The sequence below is a fragment of the Ambystoma mexicanum genome, chromosome 7q (genome assembly GCF_040938575.1).
Source record: "Ambystoma mexicanum isolate Mex_15411 chromosome 7q, UKY_AmexF1_1, whole genome shotgun sequence".
Taxonomy (NCBI): Eukaryota; Metazoa; Chordata; class Amphibia; order Caudata; family Ambystomatidae; genus Ambystoma; species Ambystoma mexicanum.
The window spans coordinates 290865685-290887419 of record NC_090941.1 but is presented as its reverse complement, the minus strand read 5'-3'; the positions used below and the strand labels follow the sequence as shown (position 1 = coordinate 290887419).

The window sequence follows — 21735 nt, the reverse complement described above, 5'->3', positions numbered from 1 at the left end:
TGTGACAGACAGTCAGACACTCTGCTGGCTGAGGCAGTGATGATGAATTGCTGAGGTCATGACATTCCTATCGGAAAGAGGGGTTTTCCACAACCAGCAGCATAGGAACCTTGCAGATTTTTAGGTGAATATGGGTCATAAGTGAGGTTTGGCTGGACGGATGCCTATTTAGTAGCTAGTCAGGATTAGCAGATTGCCTTCATATATAATGTTCATTAATGTTTAAAAAACGGACACAGTTTTGAAAGTTCATTTTTTTAAAAAAAGATCGCTTTGCTGTTGTATTATTTCTTTCCCTCAAGCTGCATCTCTTGCCAATTTATGTTTGTGTACAAAGACATTGGTAAAATGAGACTGGGGAAGCCTTTTGGGGAGTGCAAACTCTGTAATGTAATCTCCTATTTTCTTGTCTTTTGTACACATGCCTTAGACACATGATAATTTTATATGAACAATTCTGCACACCATTATAATATAAATCATAAACCTAAAACATATTTAGTCAGATTTTCATTGCATGACTGTGCTGGCACAGAGGTTGAGAGTTCACAGGGACGAGCCCCATTTTACTGTAGGAGGTAATTCATTTTACCACGGATGGTAAAATCTGAAGTGAACTTTTGGTTTTTATAGTAAGTGAGTTGAGAAGTGCACTATGTTTGTGTATCCAATGAATTGTTCATAATGTTTGTGATTTGGCTGCTAGAGCATAGCTCAGCATTGTAGATAATTTGCTGAGAAAAAAAAGGGATACTGTCACATAGAAGTGTAAGACCCTGGCACAAAGGACAGGTATTAGGGTATATTCTGAGGGGAGGGTTACAACTAAATATAGGGAAGCCACCAATGCACTACCACAATAAAATATAACAAAATGTCATAAAATCAGGTTATCTCCTACAGATAATCTATCCAACATATTTGGTGCGTTGGCCTTTGGGAACTTTAAAGCAGTTACTGGGCGTGACATTGCAATGCATTAGGCATAAACACATTGGGTGCACTTAAAAGTTTATTAATTCCGTGAAGTGTCACCATGTCCCAAATTGAAGCTGAATTTTCCGATCTGGCTTGAGGCAAAGTATTTTGCCCATGGGGTTTGGTCGTCAGAAAATGCAATTCTATGGAAAGACCGAATATGTGGAGAAGTGCAAAATGAGCCATTGGAGGATATTTTTGGAGGAAGAGAGCATCATACAGGTATGCTTTATGATACTTTTTAAAGCTTCTGACTGGAAGGGGGAAAAGGAGTGTATAATACGGTAATGTGCTAAATTATGGTTTCTCCTACACTGGTCTTTGGAAATGCAAGGAAATGATTCTGAAGTGATTAATAAGTTGCAGGGTAGTTTGGATGATGCATTTGATCAAATAAAGTGCCTAAAAACGGAATTAGAGCAGTCTAATTCAGAATTGCAGTCTAAATGTAAAGATGTGCATTCTAAATTGGCTCAGAAGGAAAAGCAAGTTGATGCATTAGCAAGAATTGATCCACTTAAAAGGGGTCTTGGATGTAATAAGACAAGACAAGGATTATGCAATTACAGAACTACAAACACTTTGAAAGAATAACATGAAGAAGAATAAGGAATTTCGTGCTATAAAACAAGAAATAGTTACATTGTTGGAAGAGAATGACAAGAAAGACAGGGCTTTTGACCAGTGCCAAAAGCAAAACAAGCAAACTGGACGTGATCAATAAAATTAGGGATGAGAATTCTAATCTTTGTCAGGAGGCAGAACGGCTTCATGGACAATGCAAGGATCTGGAACAGCATATATTTAGTTTTAAATCTCAGGAAAAGCGACAAGACACTACATTTATTGTAGTTCAGATTAACCCCAGCTCTGCCCGAGGGAACAGTGTACCAATAGCTATTCCTACTGTAGCCTGCTGGGGGGGGTCAGGGGGGGGGAGGTAGGGGATGGGGGGGTTTGATTTAAAGTCCTCCAGAACAGTATAGATAGTACTTTCTCCAAACGCTTGACTCAGCAGCTGCTAGTGTCATTCGGAGGTGAGGTAAGACACCACTTTTCCCCTTATCAGTCAATACAAGATGCAAAAAAAGCTGCATACACAATGACTGCAAAGTCATATGTCCCCTCGCCAGTACCTTCAAGACTTAAAAAGAGCATTTTCACAATTTGATGTGACCTTTAATCCTAATTCTGTAGAATTTAAAACTGCATAATTTTATGGTCTCCAAAAAGATATTGCATCATTTGTGAATTTGACAGGGAAAAATCATTAGAATGGATAATAGAACAGGGGAAGTAATCTATTATCAGAGAGAGGCAGAGAAAATCGAAATTTAAAGAATCCACACCAGCAATAATGGAGATAAAATCTGCAAAAATGCCACTTATCAGCCCAAACTCAGGCAAGGAACAACTTGACACCTAATCAGAGGGGCACGCCACCAGAGGGCACCACCCCCAACTCCTATGTTCCAATCAGTTGACCCAAGCAATAGAGAGTCTTAACATTAGCCCTAGATACATGGGCAATACCCCCGGGGAGGGATTTCGTCCTGATATGTCAGGCATGAATAACAATCAAAATCAAATGTACAATGGCCTGTACCAGACGCTGGGAGCGCAAAGCAGATTTGACCCCAATACAATGATATATGTCCACCAAGAAAGACCGCAGTATGTGCATAGATTCATTGAAAATGGGAATCCGCATAGGGGACAACTCCCACCAAATGAAAGACAAAATGCAAATGTATGTTGCGTGCCATTATAACCAATCACCACCACCATTCGACCACAGTCAAATAATGGTCACGCAGCGCTCCCCACCTCCTATGGCCCATGAGTTCAGAAGCAACACAAATAGAAATCAATCTCCTGAGAGGCACCAGAATAGGCCCAATCAGGGTGAGTTTAATCAATATCGGCCCAGGCCACAAAGAAAAGAATCTAGTTGCATGGACAGGTCCCAAATTAAAATGTTATCTGAACAAATAGGAAAACTCTGTGCAGTTCAAAAACAGCAGCCAAGTGAAGGTGCAGAATGCCATACGAGTAATCTTGTGCGCTCGGACAAGGGACAATTTAAAAGACCCTACACTGATAAAAATACAGAAGACCATGAATCACCTCTCTGTAACGATCCAGAATTGCTTGAGTTTCAACCTTTCTCTCCCTCGATCTGTGGCACTATTGTGCCATTCAGATCGAGGAAGGTGTCGTTGGAAAGGGGAGACTCTCGTCTCCAGCAGGGCTCCCCTTCCCTCACACATGGGAAATTCTGTAATGCAGCCCAGCCAGCGCTCCAGGATGGTCGGGGGTAATGTCCCTGGCATTGGGCAGCTGTCTCATTGTTTGAGCGTCCCCAAGCCCAGCAGCGGTTCCAGGGAGCCCCGGCAGAGTCCGACATTTCCCAGAGGTAGAAGCCAACGCAACCCAGGCAGAGCTCCACGATAGTCGGGGGTAAAGACTCTTGCCTTGGTCGGCTGTCTCCCATATGGGGCGACCATCCCCAAGTGCAGCGGCTGTCCCAGGGAGCCCCGGCAGGGTCCCCATCCCTTCCCAGAGGGTAATTCTGTAACGCAGCCAAGCCATAGCTCCAAGATTTGTTGGGGGTGATGTCTCTGGCCTTGGGTGGCTGTCTCCCATGTGGGTCGACCGTCCACAAGTCCAGTGGCAGTTCTGGTAGGGTCCTCATTCTTCCCCAGAGGGAAAGGCTGTAACGCAGCCCAGCCAGAGCTCTAGGCTGGGCTTGGGGATGGTCGACCCACATGGGAGACGGGTGCCCAAGGCCAGGGACATTTCACCAGACCATCCTGGAGGTCTGGCTGGCATATGTTACAGAATGTACCTCCAGGGAAGAACGGGGATACTGCCGGGGCTCCCTGGGACTGCCACTGCACTTTGGGATGGTCAACCCACATTGGAGACGGGTGCCCAAGGCCAGGTACGTGAGATATATATAAAATTGGACCACCAGTAAAAAAGAATCACCAGTAAAAAAGAAAAAAAGAAGCAATATATTCAAGATGATGATCAGATCAAAAAAAGAGGAAGGAAGAGAAGGCAGGGTAGTCAGAGAGGAAGAAGAGTGACGGAGGGGTGGCGGAGGAAGGAGGCAACAGGGTGGCCAGAGAAGCAGCAGGGGGTGCCAGAGAGGTGGCTGAAGTAGGAGGAGGCAGAGGAGCAAGAGAGGGGTAAGCAGGGATACAGGAGAGGAAAGCAAGTTGATATGGTGCGGGAAGCATCTATCAAAAAAGGAGGAGATTGGCCTGAGGTTTTAGATGAGTGGAAGGGGGCCAGAAGGGCCTCCCACCGTGTGCCACAATTAATAGGAAAAGAGGAAAAGGGAGAGGGGGGGGCCTATAGGCCTGGAGAGGGAACGACAAAGAGTATGTCGGAAAGGGTCTGTCTGGAGGAAGCACTGGTGTAGGCATCAGCGATAGGTAGACCTGGGTTGGAGACCAGAATGTCCCTTTTGAGCTTCTTACTGCCAGAATGATAGGATAGTCGATCGAAAAGCAGTACGAGAAGATAGGCGAGACAGAGCACCATAGGGGCTGGGGGAGGAAGAAAGGGGAGCCCAAGCAGGGGAAGGGGTGGAGGGTGTTGCACAGTGGGGGCATGAGGGTGTGAGAGAGAGCGAGAGAGAGAGAGAGAGAGAGAGAGAGAGAGACAGGAAGTAGGCACGAGGGGGGGCATGAAAGGAAGGGGACCACAACAAAGAAAAAGAACAACGTACTTAGGAAATCAGATTCAATACAGAACAGCAAAAGCATAGAGCACAGCAGGTAACCTAAAAGTGAAGAATGCAGGCAATGCAATGTAATGCCACAAACCGGGGAGACCACAATATTAAAACCGTAGAGAACAGAAGGTCAATACCAAACAAGGCACAGAACAAAAACGGGAGCATAGAAGAAATAATGCAAACAATGCAATGTAATGCTAAAACCAAACCAAGCTTCTCCAAGTCTGCAATAGTCATCTAGAACTCTTGTCAACCTTCTAGCTTTTGGTGCAAATCTCCAAGTCACAGAAGATCCCCACATTGCGTTCAAAACTTGAGGCCTCAGCCTCTTTATATCATTCAATGCAGCCCCCCACCCATACAATAAGCTCCAACATCCTCATTAGGCTCCTAATGGAGCTTCATTGCTACTCTCCCGAGATGCAAACATATCATTTTGTCCATTAAGTATTAAATACCATATAGATGTGTCATAATGTTTACCTATAGACTGATTGTCTAAAACGCACAAGGTTTGTTCGGCATCAGTTGGCCATGGGGGCCAAAAGTAGCTCCTGGTAGCTGTTGGCATCAAGCTAACCAAGCTCGTTTAGGCTACAAGCAGGAACTAAATAGCTCCCAGCTCCCCTCCCTTTTGAACCCTGAAGCTAATCACCAGCCACAAAAAAGCCACTTCAATTCTATACATACACACAGCACACCATTCCTTACTTGCCACGAGTCAAATATCACTACCCAACAGCTAGTCATGCATAAAATTCATTAACGGAGACAGAATCTAGGTATTCAATGTTGGAAGCAAATTATTGCCATTTTTATGGGGAATGCATAATTTCCGGCATTACATATAGGGAACGCCCTGCATAGAATGGACGGACCACAAGCCGCTGGTAGAAGTATTATCAATCGACCATGGTTGGCCGGGTAAGTTTAAAAGTACAAGAGTTTGATTATAAAAGGTACAAGATGTACCAGGAGCCCAGACCAGGGGCGGATTTCTTATCACGCATGACAGTGGGGAGTACAAAGAATGATGAGATAGGCAGCCCTACAGATATGGGGTGTATCGGCCACTTTTACTCCCTGAAGATAGGCAAATACCCCCAAAAATAAAAAACAGGGAATAAAAATACTCCCAACAAAAAATGGTAAACAAACACATATGATCATGTGCCCCCGCATTCATTCACACAACTCCATGGATACGTTCGGACCAGCTGTGCAAGTAGTACCACAGGAAGACATTTCTACTATTACTGACTGTTTGGAAGAAGTGAACATATATCTAATTGTTTATGAATAACTAGGTGCAAAGAAATTATTACAAAAACAGTTCCGTTTTAAAGTTAAAACATCACTTATAAAATACTCCCATTGGGAATTGGACATACATTTTACTCCCTAAAAAATCATTTTACTCCCAACTTTAAAAAATAGGGAGTAAAATAATTCCACTTCAAAATCTTATCTGGAACACTGGGGATAGCTATTGGTGGTTGGCCTCGTAGACACAAGAGCATCAAAGTGTGCAAACAAGTCATGAGTGCAATCTATCCACTGACATGAGTGTAGAGTTATTAAGCTTTGATACACAGAGTCCATACAACGTATTCAGATTGATGGTAACGTTCATAGTGGTCAGGGTGGACCATAACTCGGGATAGCTAGAAGTGTCTCGCATGCAGTCGGATGACATAGCTGTGAGGGTGAAAGCAGGAGCGCACGATTCTACATATCTTTTTCCTATTTTTTGTTGTGAATATTTATTTTTGGGAGTATTTGCCAATTTTTGAGGAGTAAAAGTGGCCGATACTCCCCTTAGCTGTCTGTAGGGCTGAAGATATTACTCTCAAATCTGGCGGAAGGATGTTCCAAGGATAAGTCAAGTCAAATGCCAGTCTACCAGCTCTCTCCAGTTTAACTCAAGGAATAGACAACAAGTTTATGTTACTGGACCGCAATGTCCAAACATAAGGGTTCACTGGTCAACCTAGATTTAAGGTAGGATGGACATTTCCCATACAGACACTTACGGGCAAGAATAAAAACTCTAAATTTTAAAAAGTTCTCACGCTGACAACCAGTGTAGGGAGCTTTGAGCCTCCGTAACATGATCCCGACCCTTGATTTGGTCCACTGTTATAACCGTGGTATAAAGAAGTGTCTGTAACGTATGTTCCCTTGCGAGGTGCCATACAAAAAACAGTCACAATTGCCAATATTAGCTCCAACGATAGCGCGGGCAAGGCAGGCACAATTATCCTTTGACAATAAGGGACGGATACAACATAACAAGAAGTGGGAGGTGGTAGAAACAATATTGTATATGTGGGCTTTCATTGTGGAGGCGGTATCAAGATAAACTCCCAGCATTTTTACTTTCGCAGCCACTCGGATAACACATCCAGAAATGGTACACTCTCTAAAATCAGCTAGTAGCTTTGCTAATCTTTGTGGGGTACCAAATCATAACCCCTCGGTAAAGCACTGCAGAATCTGCATCATCAGCATAGTTATTATAAAGCATGCCAAGAGCACCCAGAAGGCCAAAGGTCAAAGAGTTTTTTTTTAAAAATACATTATATAAAGTTGGTGAGAGACAAGACCAAGGTATTAATTTGTTTTAAAAAATGAATTAGCAGAGTTTGCCAATTAAAATGTTCTGGATTAGAAAACAGACCCATTTGATAAGCAATGTTGTACTAATCTTGTCAATGTCAACAGAAGTTATTTGTACCTAAGACATGAAATGAGCAACAATACAGCAGTTTTGCGCACCGCTGAAATAAGAAATTAGTGAGAGGAGTCGGGACTTGCAAATTCATCTAGACCTGGAGGCTGGGTAACTTAGTGTACCTATTCAACCGAAGAAAAATGCACTTGAACCACAGCAATGGATGACTAAAAATTGTTTTGTAAAACGGTGCAGGTCACAAAAAACCCAAATTATGTTAGGCATACTGCTGCCACCCAGAAGCCAGCCGTGCACAGTGAAACTTTTATTTGACAAGAACTGCAAACAAAGTCAATGTTAAAAAAAAGTTTCAAACATTCCTTGCAAATGGTACTCGCCCCTTCATAAAAATCTACTTGACCATGCGAGTGGGCAAAAAGATTGGGAGCCCTGGGTGAGCGTCTGTAAAATGCAGAAGGTTAGCTGCATGATCGGACACATGTAGATATGATACAAAGGCTCTAAAAAAAGTGGCCAGCTATCTCCTGCAGGTGCTGATATATAATGCAATTAAACAAAGCAAGCTCTGGAGGCTAGCTACAGTCTATGGTAGTGTACTAGCTCTGTAGATGTACAGACTGGATGGAACTATCGCTCACTACTTTGTGTAAACATCTAGTTAGCTCTGTGTATTCATTATGTAAGAGGAAAGTTTAGTTTGCTGTATAAGCGCCTAATAAGCAAACAATAAACAAATTATATTTCAAAGTGCCCACAGGGCAAGAGTAGGGGAACATGGGACTGCAATACAATTAATATACAACTACAGTGAGGGAAGGGACACCCGAACCTACTATGCCTTGTGAGTATTCAGAATGTGCAAGTGCAGCAAGGAAGAGGGAAGTGGGGTAGGTGATGGGGTGTCCGTGCTCCAGGGTAAGCCACAGATGAAGTGTGACATATGGCAAGTGCTATGCGGTTAGCAGCCACATAGGGTGCTAAGTGAGAGTCTCCAGTATGGAGGCTGTGCCAAGGCAAGTGCTGAATGCATACAGAAGCTGGGGAGATTTGATGCGAGAGGTCAGGGGCCCCGAGGATAGATAAGGGTCCAAGACACCAATCACAGCAACTGTGACATTAGCAGAGGAAGGGGGAAGAAGGGAAGGAGGAAGAAAAGAGGAACGTCATAAGGTGCTTTCAGAGCTTAAGAAGGTCATGCTCAAGATGCAGAGGGAGGCTGTTCCATAAGAGGGATCCAGGTGAGGAAAGCGAACAACCTCCTTCTACGTTTAGCAAAACGCTTTACACACAGGGAGTTGGTGCCAGAGGAATGTAGAGAGTTGCAGGAAGAGTTATCAAAAGGAAAAGACAAAGCAGAGTGGATGGCGTAGCAAGCAAAGAACTGGGAAAACTATGCGGAATCTTGGAGTTTATGGTCATGTCACTTTCAGGGTAGCTGGCATAAAGGAACAGGGTGATAATATAGAACCTCAAGGAGCATGGGATCGCTCATGGGTTGAGCACCAGTTGCACAAATGTATGCAACTGGCAAGTTACAGAACTAGATTTGCCATGAAAAACATTTGATTGTGCGATCATGTACATTTTCAAAAGGGCTCACTCATCAATATGATGCATCTTCCCCAACAAAATGAAATATAGTTGACACTGAGATTTTAGATACACTAACCTAAACTGTAAAGCATGGAGATGGTGCAGTGTTTTACAGTATCAATACTGTAATTATGCATTATGTAACAACTTACATTTTAGAAATGGGATTGTAGGACCGTCTTAAAAAAATATAAAGTAAACATACTGGTCTTTGCAATACAGGCTACCGAAAGCATCACTAAAAGTATCATCCTGATTACTTCCGGTTTGCAATTATTTCAAAAATAAAATCTTGTCTAGAACTCCCACACAGGCCTTTGACAGTGTGTAGGAGACGATTACTGCTGCACTTTCTATTAGCACTTGAAGTGAAAGGTGAAGAGAGCACCGAGGGCAATTGAGAAATGCAGGGTGAGCTGTGCTTTCATTGAACAGGGAAACTTAAATAGGTACACAAGTGTCCATTTAATAAGAAAACCTATAGAATTGCAACAATAATGCCTTGAAGACCCCTGTGAAACCCCACAGGCCAGATTGACAGGGACAGCTGTTGTAAGGTCACTGAAAACTGGCAGTACGACCAGATAGAAAAGAGAGCACCCAGGTTGAAGCCTCAGAAGAGAAGTTAGCAGTATAATGCAAACTATCTACAAGTATGTTGTAACCAACCAGGTCGAACGCTGCAGAGAGATCCAGGAGCATCAACACAGCCACTCCACCCTTGAAGATAATCTGAAGCATGTTATACTTAAGGTCTAATAAGGCGTGGTATGCTAAACGAGTAGCCCTAAACACTGATTGCATAAGGCCCAACTAGATACGACTACATTTGCAGGCATGCTATTATCAATATTTAAAAGAAAAGCTGCATAGGTTATTGATCAATAGTTGGAAGCCACACTAAGGTCCAAAGGGACTTCAATAGAAGAATTATCCATGCTTGCTTAAGAGCAGAAGGTACAGTAGCAGTACTGCATTATACATCAGTGTCTGATCACCACATTCATGAGTAGGTGCACACTCCTTTATTTATATGAGCTTGGCAAAGATCTCCCTTGCACACTGTTGGGTTTAAGCAAGTGGATAAAGGGCACAACCTCTTGTATTAGCAAATATGAACGGCGGGAAGGCAGCAATGGTGTTCTTCTGGCAATATGGTTACAAAGGAATAACATATTTAAGAGCAATAGATTGCTTGAGGGTTAGAATCTTGTTTATTAATGCATCCTGTATGGCAGTGCACCAAGCTTCATCTTTGCTAGTAGGTTCACATCAGGGGACCCAAGTTCTCGCAGAACTTTCAAAAGTACATTAGAGTCCGATTTAGCTACACTGATGCACGAGTGCAAGTGTCCTTTTTGCCATGAAGTATAGCTGTTGTATTTTTTTTATTTTACAGTAGAATCATAGCCTTCTTTATCTTCAGGGTAAAGCAATTTAATCCAATTTTTGTGGCATTTATTTTTCTCAATCTTAATTTATATAAATCCAGCGTGAACCAAGATTGACCAGGATCGTACAATTTTTTATGGGCGTCACCTCATCTATAGCCGAGGTCAATAAGTGCCCATAGTGATCAAAATGTCTTAAGCAAATGTCAATGACACAAGTACCTCAGATGGTGTATGTAACAGTGGAGAAAGACTTGTGGCTTTATGCAAATTTATTTTGGAGATAGTGATATTAACGGAGCCAAAACGCGGGTTAAGGCCAGGGGTAAACAGTCGAAACTAACAAAACAATGGTCTGGCCAAGGGCATGGCAAGATCATAGATCATAATTTCAACAGAACAAATCTAGTCCAGTATAAGACCTTTCCTTTGGTTGGCGGCCATAACATGTTGCTGAAAATCAAGATTAACAAGAGCTTCTACATGATCTGAGTTGTCATTAAAACAATAAATAAAATCCCCCAGCAATTATATATTAGAGGAGGGTTTAATCATTGAGAGGAGGCTGGTGATCAACTGGACTCTCAAAACGCCCCAAATGATGATTCGGAGGCATATATAATATAAAAAAGCTATACAAGACAGGGATTATCAAGTAGTGATTCCACGCCCACAGGGGCCTCAATGGTGACCTCATGAATATGAAGATCCTTTCTGAAGATGAAAGCCACTCAGCCACCCTTCCAAAAAAAGTGCCTTTAGTGATTATCAAATAGGCATCAGGCACATCAAGTGTAAAGTCTGGCCCAAAATAAGGTCTTGCCCAAAAGTGCCAAATAGATATTATTACTGAACATGGCTATGTTATTTTGAACAATAAAATCAGCTATTTCACAGAATGTCTAACCAGTGATCGTGCGTTTAGGAGAACACAATTAAGATCACTATTTTGTGCGGTTATAATAGGACCATTGGGGTCAATCCTACTCTTTTACGAGAATATTACCTCTATTTGCATTTTAACTTTGTGCTGTGGCATGCAATGTAACACTATTATAATACAGGTGAATATTTTCACTTACAGATTATTATGTTGCAAAAACATTCAATGGTGCACAACATGCAACCCCACACACGAGATGCAGGCCTTCAGGGCGTGTGTTGTAGCATCATGTCTATGGAGGTTTACAATTAAGTGCAGTCAACTTCTGGTTGTTTGATCTATAAACACAAGAGTTCAGCATGCCTCTTTCCAATTGACAATCTTTTCTCGCTACGATAATTTGGCAGTTTTACATGACAACTGTGTTTAAAACTCGTTGATTGGAGAGATTCAAGTTACTGATCATACGAAAAATAGGATACAGATAAAACCCTACAATAAACTAGAGCACAGTATGGCAACAAGCCACACCCCAAAATCGTCGATTTACGAGGTGTCCACAAACTTGGTATATTATGCAAAATGTGAAATCCTTCTTGGTTACTAACAGGTAACTCACATCCTTCTACACTAACCACACACTCACCAAAAACTACAAAAGCACCCTTCAACAGCTGCTCTCCAAATCCACAGAGAAGGACACAAATCAAGAACTTGCTGAACTCCCAACTTTATCACCCACCCTCACCACCTCATTATACCCAACCTAAAATAACCCAGATGCAGGTGATGGGCTTTGTCCTGTTGAAGACAAGGACACAGCAAACCACTTAGTGATCGCACAAAAAGCACTTGCAGGCAATGAAATACACCACCCCTCACACAGACGACTCATAACTTCTGCTCTGATCCCTCTGCGCCCACTTACCCACCCCATGCCATGCCCCACATTTGTACTTGCATTGCGGCTGAAGATAAGGAAGGGCCCATTTCAACAAGATGCCTATGCTAGATATAGCGCTTACCCAACTTAAACACATATACATCACAACATGAGCCATGTCATTCGTAAATGCACATCCGTTCCATTTTTTTTCTCTTTGCAAACTGGCCCTTGTAATCCTGTATTCATAACTGTTTTTTTTTTATTATTGGGGTATAGTTTACAAAAGGGGAACCTTTCACAAATAAAATAATATTGTAATCAAATATAAAAAGCAAAATGACAAAACATTGCAATTAAGTGATTAAAAAAAGAAAAAAGAAAAGTAGGAGAGCTCGATCCGCCTAAAAACATTGATAAATAATTAATTGCAGCAATTAGAAGGGACGTGTAGCTACCACTTAATACACGCTTTCAAGCATTTGCTGAATAAATAAAATAAATTTTATGTACAAAAGCAAGCAAAATTTACCAATCCAGCATTGTGTAAAACGGGACAGTTTATGAACAAGTGCTACAGTGTAGTTGGGGTTACGACAAAGTCTGCAAAGTCGTAGTGTTCGAGGAATGTTTGATTGAGCACCCAAAACTTAATGAGTTGGGTTAAGATTAAATCTTAGTCTTAAAAAAAATATTATGCCATGTTCTGAGGAGGAGAAGGAGAAGAAGAGTTAATGAATAGTTTATAATTCACAATCAGACCATGGGTAGTGATCCAATCAAAGTTCCATAATTCATTTTTTTTCTGCAGACAGGTTGTCGACGAGGTCGGTTGCAGTCACACTCAACGGATCGTATTACAATGGTCCAGATATTTTTCTAGAGACTTATGTGAATGATTGCTCATTGTTTCGTGCAAGCTAACAAAAAGAGTGAAGTGGGGAATTTTCAATATTTTCATCAAGGAGCAAACACTTCCAATCAACAAGTGATTTGAAAGAACAGAGTTCTAGCTCATAATGACTTATGGCGGCTGGGACTCGGTTTGGCAGATTCAGAGCATGCCTCCCAAGTTTGCCCTCTATTGTAGCCTAATCTATAGGCACACTGTTCAGAACCATGTAGTAAGCTAGGAACAATTTTCCCCTTTATAAAATGTTTGCAATTGCTGTGGGGAAAATATCCTTATTTATATTAATCTTTTACCATTTATGCCGAGCAGGCCACACCCTTCAGGGGCAAATCTCTTTGTTGTTTAACACTATTTCAGATGTTGTTTAAAAATATAGAGCCCAGATATTTCATGCTGTCCACAACTTCTAAGTTGAAACCCTTCCTTCCTCCCCTTCTCTTCCCCCTCCTGTTAAATTCTGGCATTACCCCAATTGTCGCAGCAAGAGAAATATTGGATAGATTTGCTTGACACCCTGCACCCCCATGGCCTTAATGAGGAATTTTCTCTAAGCTGTTTCCTATAAAGAGGGTACTTGCTTCTTGAAAGTGTAAGACCTATTTGAAGTATACCCAGGGATTACATTTCCACCTATAATTAGAGGACTATGCATTGACCAGCTTGAATACAACTTGTAGTTCTATGGTTCTATCCCCATGAAAAGTATGTCATTTAAGAATCTATGTTAATGACCAGTATGTTCTTCGAATTGTTTAAACTACAAGGCTCATGAAGGATTGTTGAAAAAGCTACCGGCATCGCTACCTGTAGGTTATGTATATTTTGAAACATGTACTTTGAGACTGTCGTTTACCTTGACCATGATGATATATGTACATCTATAGAAACATACCCGATTACAGCGACGTGTTTTTCTCTGTGATTTGGATCACTGCTCATAGGAGATCTCTAATCAGAATCATGCATGTACAAACATATTCAATATACTATTGTGACTGCATTTCTATGGAAAATAACACATATGAACTTTTGGAACTCTATTGTGCTATGCAAGAGTCAGATGTAAGTCATTGAGCCTTTTTAGAACCTTGTTCACTGAGACATTCCCATTCACGCATGAGTGCTCTTTTCGTTACTAACACAGCGCGTCCTATTCAGTTTCTTTACATTTATCCGAGCCCCTCCATAATGGCTCCGAATTAATAGCATTACAAAATTATGTTCATTTTCCCTGATTTATTAATCTAATCTTCCATGATAGAAGAGGTTTCCACATGGATGGCAATATATTCTCTTTTTACTCTAAGCTGATTAGATTCCACTTTGAACCTCTCCAAGATGGATGACCTTAGTGCCGAACAGGACGAGTCCCTTCTACTGTTTCCAATAAACAGTAACACTTTACAAATATGGCGGCACACATGCCCGGCTTTGACCGTCTCCTTGCAAACGATTGCACAGAGACTCTGCACGGCGTACTCTGACTGCAAGCAGTTCGTGTCCACGCGTATTACATTAGCAAGCTATGAGATGATTCAAGCTACATAGCCACCGTAGATGAGCATCATCCCGCTCATATACCGCAATCATGCTAATGCAACATTCTTTGCATTTCACAGTGAACTGTTTTACAAGATCACAAGAGCCGCTCCTCACTTACACTGAATGCGCGTCGTTTCTCCTAGGCAACGTTGACAGGGATCACCACTGTAATTCCGGAACTTGTTACCATGAGGTACCTTTTCTTTTTAACTACCAAATATGTTTGATTGCTTTCACTTAATGAATGATTGCTGCGCATTATATCTAACATGGATTCTAAAATGTTTTCTTTGACCAGATATTCACCGACGTTCCGGGTACTTGTACTCTGCTAGGTTAACATATGGCACAGATACATTGCCACCGCGAATTATGATGTCACAGTGGTTTAGGCTAGAAGTGAAGGTGATAAGGTATTTCGAGTCGCTTTGACCATTTTTTTAGTGCTTGATCCTTCTGTAGTATTATGCACGTGTTACTGGGATTAGCAACTCCCGTGAACATTGAATAAGAGATATTTGAATATGGGCACTGACAAGGGACTGTTGTACCCCGCATACTGGTTACAATGAGTGTAGTTGCACGTCAATACCCCGATCCTTTGACATAGATCATAGCACGTCGATGACGCTTCCACACAGGGGTTTCTCTGCATTTTTTATGTTGCTAATGGACGGGCTTGCCCGCTAAAATCTTTATAACACAATGTTGTTGTCCTTAGGGCTAATACTCCTTTTTACGGCATCAGACCCTGAAGCACTGGCTTCATGATTTTACACCATCACTTGGAAAGTCGAGGAATATTCCATCGTCTAAGGGTAGGTTTTATTTCCAACTTACTGCATCTTGATTGCACTACCTCTATGAGTCTAATACACAAATAAATGTTGCCATAAATAGATTTCTAACTACTAGGAACCATTAGTGTCACCCGACTTGAAGCAACTCACCAATAATCCACCATTTGCCTTCTATCTTTCATCACCCAGAGGGCCTGTACCCAGTACATAGGTCGATAGGCACTTATGTTTGAATAAATAAATAATTCTCTCTCTAATTATTCCACTATTTGCTTGTGGCCTGGCACCTTAATCGTGTATTCACTGGTGCTGGGAACCATCTGAATATGCTACGAATACTGATAAGCAGTGCTCCTTAATTATGGCTCAACTTCTCTATATCTGACTACTGTATTAATGACATTGCTCATATCAGGCTGCTATATACATCTACTTACTTTAGTTTGTTTCTTTTAATTTCAATGACCAGTTAAATGAGGCCCTTTTTGAAGAAGAGGGAATCCTCGAAACTCGTCAGCCCTAAATCATTGGACATCACTACTTGTATTATGTGTTTCTCCTCGCATTAATTATGTTAAATGGAATAAATAATTGTTTTTAAATGAGATTGCTTCTTGCCCAACTCACTTGTTAAATTGAATTGCTATTCAAATTGTCCATGACTTTTGAATACCTATATGTTTGAACGCCCTCAGGGAGCATGTAGAAAGTGTGCAGGGGATGGGAGGATCCCAAATTTGGGTTCTTTTATTTCTTCTATATTAAGCAAGGCTTTGTGCCAAGGCCTTTTTCCTCCCCCGCACCTTGAAATTCCTTAAATCAGCAGATGCTGGATTAAGAACCCAACTCGTTTTTTGTTAAATTATCAGGTGTGCACTAGTTACCACATCCGCTTATTACCCCCAATTGTCATCAGGCATTGTAATTGTAGCCACCTTCCTTTCACAGCTGCCAGCCCTCTCCCCCTCCTTCCTTTAGGTCCACTAACACTTACTCTTATCATTTGTCCCTTGACCTTTGATAGCAGCCCGTTTGTCTCCCACACCTTCCCTCTTGTCCTCTTCCCCCACCCCCCCCCCCCCCAACACCTTTCTGTCCTAATATGATAGTTGCTTGTTTCGTCCCTCTCTCCAAACCCCTAGTCCCTACCCTCCCCCTCCTCTTGTTACTCATGCACCACATCAATTGTCGTCAGGCATAGTAATGTTACTGTTTGTATTGTTCTCCTCTCCCCCCCCCCCCCTCATCCTTAATTGTTCCTGCACTTGCACTAACTGAAATGTCACCAGGCTGATTATGATAGTTATTTTTCATTCTGATTTGTTTCAAGAATGTATGTGTATTCTCCCTTGCTCCCTCCCTCCTTGAAGCGCTTTGAAACACATTGCTTGGTGAAATTAATTTCCAAGTCTAATTCCTTTTAAAAGGTGGATAAAGAATGAATGAGGTGTTGAGATACCCGACACGAGTGCGATTGAGTAAAACAATGTAATTGGCATTTGTAGAATGTGCATAGCACCCAGGCGGGAGAGAATCCATTGCATTGTGCAAGCCTATTATCCACATCCGCTAAACAGATGTGAAAAAGGGCTGGAGCTAGAACACACCATTGGCGCAAACCGCTATCAGTTGGAATGTAATCAGAAAGGGTGCCTCACTAAGCAAATCTGGATCTGAATGTTACAATACATATATCTGAGAATGGCTAGGAGAGGTTTAGGACAGCCGCAGTTATTACGTTTCTTCCAAAGCTTTACTTGGTTCACTCCGTCAATGGCACGATTAAAGGGCACAAAAGACAATGTACAAGGAATAATGTTGCATGTGAGCTTGTTGCTGGAGAAGCAAAAAGGACAAAACAAAGACTTTCCCAGACCTCGCATAAGGCATGATTAAAGATCACTCATCATGCTTCATCCAACTTTCCAAATTCTTCAAAACAAGACCCACGTAGATCTTGCTTGAAGTATCAAGAAGGGCGATGGGCTTATAGTTGGTAGGATCTCGCCTATTGCACTTCTTGAAAACAGAAAGATACGTTTTCCAAGACAGCGGGTGGTGTGAGTAACCAGAATCATGTTTAAGAGGTTTGTACAGAACATTAGCCCACAAATTTGAATTAACCGCAAGAGTACCATTAGCCAGACCGTCTGGACAAGGGGCTCTAGACGGGTTGGCTTTGTAGATTAAAATACAGTATGGCATCTGGGTCAAATTCCAAATGCCAAGATGTTGAAAGGATGGAAAGATTAGGATTACCTGATTCAGACATAACATTAATTTGACTATGCATTTTAACAGAGTTCATAGAATTAACGAAGGCCCAAAAGTTCCAGTCACAATTGGGCCAAAGGGTACGTATCATTTTTAGCATCTATCTGCAACATCAGGGCTTTCTGAACCTTAAGCCAATTTGTATACAATTCTTTAAGGTGCCTTTGGTGCAGATAGGCATTGTAGGTATTCCATTTGCACCAAGGTTGCAATTTACGCCCGAGTTATTTTTTTCTTGGGTGAACCTCCTTGTCAAAAACATGATTACGAGTGGTTTGAGATGCAGAATGACATTCCTTTAAAAGACAACTGTTTACTGACTCCAGAGCACACGAGAACCCAGGTATATCGGCAAAGGCTGAGGGGTCCGCAAAATGCACCGAGCTTAGGGGTTAGCGTTGAACTTAAGTATTTCTATTGGTCAGCCTGGATCATTGTTCATTAATAAAAAGGGGTCTATCATATGCACATCACAGGCATAGAGACATATGAAAGGATATTGCCAAATGTAAACTAGCATGATCAATATTCGGGAGATGTTTACTTCGAAATCAATATACCGCTCAAACGAGAGATCAAAATATAATCCAAAATGGATGAAGAAGTGCCCCTGTGCCAAGTGGCATGCACCGGAATGTCATTTCTGATGCTGCCATTGACCATGGAAGGTTCCCGAAGGGACATAATGAAAGTAATATGCATCCCCTGAACCCCAGATTCACCAAGTAGCTGAATCCGCTGAATGCAACTTTAATAAGCATGAAGAATTAAAATCCCCTGCCACTAAAACGTGGCCCAGTGATATAACTTGCCAATGAGCTAGAATATTAGCAAGGATGTCTAAAAACGATGCTTGGGAAATTCTCTTTGGATTCCAATATAAATTAAAAATGAGCATGTTTCTTACAATCGTACGGCTCACACCATGTTAGAATAAACAGCCACAAAGTCGAAAGACTCAATTGACTTTATTTCATAAGTGAAACGAAGTTAGAATGGATGGCCATAACAAGCCCTGAAACAGGCGACCTTTCCCTCTTTTCTGAGTAGGTATAAAAAAAAAAATAGGTTGGAACCGCCTAGGACAGGTCTATCAAGCAGACACGTTGCCTGCAGTAAGAGAAACGCAAAAGAGGGCATGTCAGAATTACAGACCCCTGGTGTAAAAAGGTGAGCACGACCTCTGGCATTTCAGGATAAGAGCGTAACTGGTTTTCCAAAGGCTGTTCATGGTGGCTTCATGTCAGAAACCAATTGATAGTGAAGGGAGGATGAGATATGTGACCAATCAGAATCTTGCAAAAAGTGTGGTGCTTGGAAAGTTGACACGACTATTACCATTCTACAAGTAGGATTATCGATATTAAAATGGATAGATCCCTGTCCTAAAGTCTATTCAGCTGTTCGAAAGGGAAAGCACCCTTGGGAGTAGACTTCGGATCGAAGTTCTTATAAATGTCATCTCCGAAGGAGACGAAGGCCTGAATTTCCTCAGCATCACATTTGCCATTAAACTTGAGGAAAAATGAATAGCCACCAAATCGAACCTGCTTTGCTAAATGAATTTATCTTGAATATCTTTCGGTGTAAGTTGTCAGAACCTGTGGAGCTCCGGAAGCAAACACAGAACATGTCGATTAAAAATAATTAGACTATCATGCGTAAACCAAAGGTTCATGGCACACAGTGGAAATGATCATGGTGGATAGGATAAAAAAAGTTCATTTTCTGTAAAGCTGTTGCCATCATTATGGAAACCAGTTAAAGATGTAGCTCTTTTCGCTTGCATAGTTGCAAAAGTCACAAGGGAAAGAGCAGCCGATGTACATTACCCAAAACACAATCGTCATCCTCAACCACAGCTTCCAGTAAATTGAGATATTGTTCGGGTTTAAGACTCCTCCATCCCCTTCAGGGGTCTCCAAAATTAATTAATTGAATTTTACTCTTTGGAGTAGCCGGGAACATACAAGGTTTTGTGGGCAATGACCTCTTCTATTGTAGACTGGTTTCCCGTTTAAAGCTTTCATTTGTCTCTTTAATTCCTGAATAATCAAACTGGATTAGGCCCTGCAGTTTCTGTTTAATAAAGTCAAAGCTTGTGCAAAAATGTTATGGTATGTTTTACGGATTGGCACATTTTTCATGTTTTTTAAAATGTTTTTCTTGCTTAGGTCGTAGGGTCGCTTTTAGGTTGTATTTGACGGGTACCTAAATCATCCAAAAGGTGCACTGCTTTGCTTATTATGAAAAGTTGAAGAATCAAAAAGGTTAGTAATGTATCGGAGTTAGGTTTCACTGCAAAGATGATCTGGCCCAATGCCTCACAAAGCCGCAGATTAGTTGCTATTAAATTAAAATCTTTTTGGGGAGACTTAGCCCGATTAGAGGGAATGTTCAAAGTGCAGATAAAGCCCTCCAGGTAATTGACCTTAGTATTAATTGTGTTCAAAATAGATTTTTTTTCCCTTGAATTCAATGTGAATATTTTCATACAACTTAACCAGAGAATTGAGTGCAAAGTTGAGGGCGAACATAGTAGAAGGGGCTGAAGCGACGTGGGAGCTGTGGAATTAACTGTGAAGAAAAATGCATAACTGGAAACGCAAAACTAAAAAAGTCAAAGATAGCAAAGAAAAAAAAAAAACAGGGCTTGCTGTGTATAGCCCACCCGAAGCCACATGGGCATGCATGAACCTGACCAGACATCTAACTAAACGGACACAAAATTAGCCCAAATCCTTAAGCAATTTAGGCAACTGTTAAAGCAAAATAGAAAAGAAATTCCAAAATGAGAGCGCCCCATCACTACATCCCAACGCTAATACATACACAAAGTCACTAATCAGTCTGTACATTCAATCAGCCATGTAAATGCAGTACAAATAAAACGACTAGTAATAACACGGTTTTGGTTGATTACATCGAAACCATTTGGTGCTGGGAGAATTGGTCGAATTTTTTTTGACAGGTTGCTTTCGCCACAGCGACGAATTCTCCTGCGACCATATAGGGTGCGCAGTAATCTGCCAACCCCTAATAAACACAGCTCTTAGAAACAGGAAATCGGCACAGCGCTACATAAAAACGTGTGTGCGTGCGAGGTGCCGGGTAGCCGCTGGATGGTTTTGCTAGTTAGCCAAGAGCAATTTGTATACTAGGATGTTCCGGTCTTATGGTGGGAAACGTATACTACTGGTGGCTGACAATTCCGGTTGTTTATCATACATTACAGGATAAAGTGGTCCCATGACATGGGGACTAAACAGCAACACTTATCAGTGTCTCTGGTGCACTAGTTTACCATAGGAAGGGTATATGAATAACAAAAGGAACGTCTGCACGTTTTTAAAGGGTGCTTCCCACAATAAACACAAACGAAAGGCCTACAGCAATCAGGCCCGCTCCCTCTACAGTCTGGGTAGCCTCCCGGAACGTGAATGCCGCCCGGGTGTGAGCTTCCGATTCGACCATCAAGTATCAACATACCTTGCCGAGACAGATGTGGCACGTGATCGGTAGGGTCAGGGACAGAGTGACATTCTGGACGTTCTGGGCCATCACGGAATCAGATGGGGGAAATGCGATCTAGCCACCACGATCAAAACTCCCGCGACCAAAGCATAGTCTTGTCCAGCCCGGAAGAAAACGCGCTGACTTGCGCGCGCGTCTAGTTGCTGCATAGTAACAAGGTAGTAGAACACTCGACTCGAGGACACGTGTGGGCGGAGCTCAGTCCCAGCGACGGCCATCTTAGGATCAGGCAAGGATACTACTTTACGGAACGAGCGAGGGAAATCTTCCTACTTCCGGTACATTGAAAACGTGTTTATGTTGTTGTTAATGGCTTGTTCTTTAACCATTTAGTTAATCGCCAGCACCCTAACTATCAAGTGCAGTTTTAACTACTTTCTTGCTCGTTGCACGCAAGGCACCGCGGTACAAACGCCTTTTTTGAAACTGTTTCCTTGTAAGAAGAATTTACAACAACAAATTAGAACAAACGGAAGGAGAGAGGTTAAGGACACGGAGGCA

The 21735-nt window shown here is 41.9% G+C and overlaps 1 protein-coding gene across 1 annotated transcript in view; it reads right to left on the bottom strand.

Annotated features, from left to right (window-relative positions):
* Positions 1 to 21430, bottom strand: part of OBI1 (ORC ubiquitin ligase 1) — a 292444-nt gene extending 271014 nt beyond the window's left edge. Inside the window, exon 1 of the mRNA XM_069639353.1 lies at positions 21190 to 21430. Within this exon, the coding sequence (XP_069495454.1) occupies positions 21190 to 21261 (72 nt within the window). The 5' untranslated portion in view covers positions 21262 to 21430. The remainder of the gene's footprint in view (positions 1 to 21189) is intronic.
* Between the last annotated feature and the right edge of the window lie 305 nt (positions 21431 to 21735).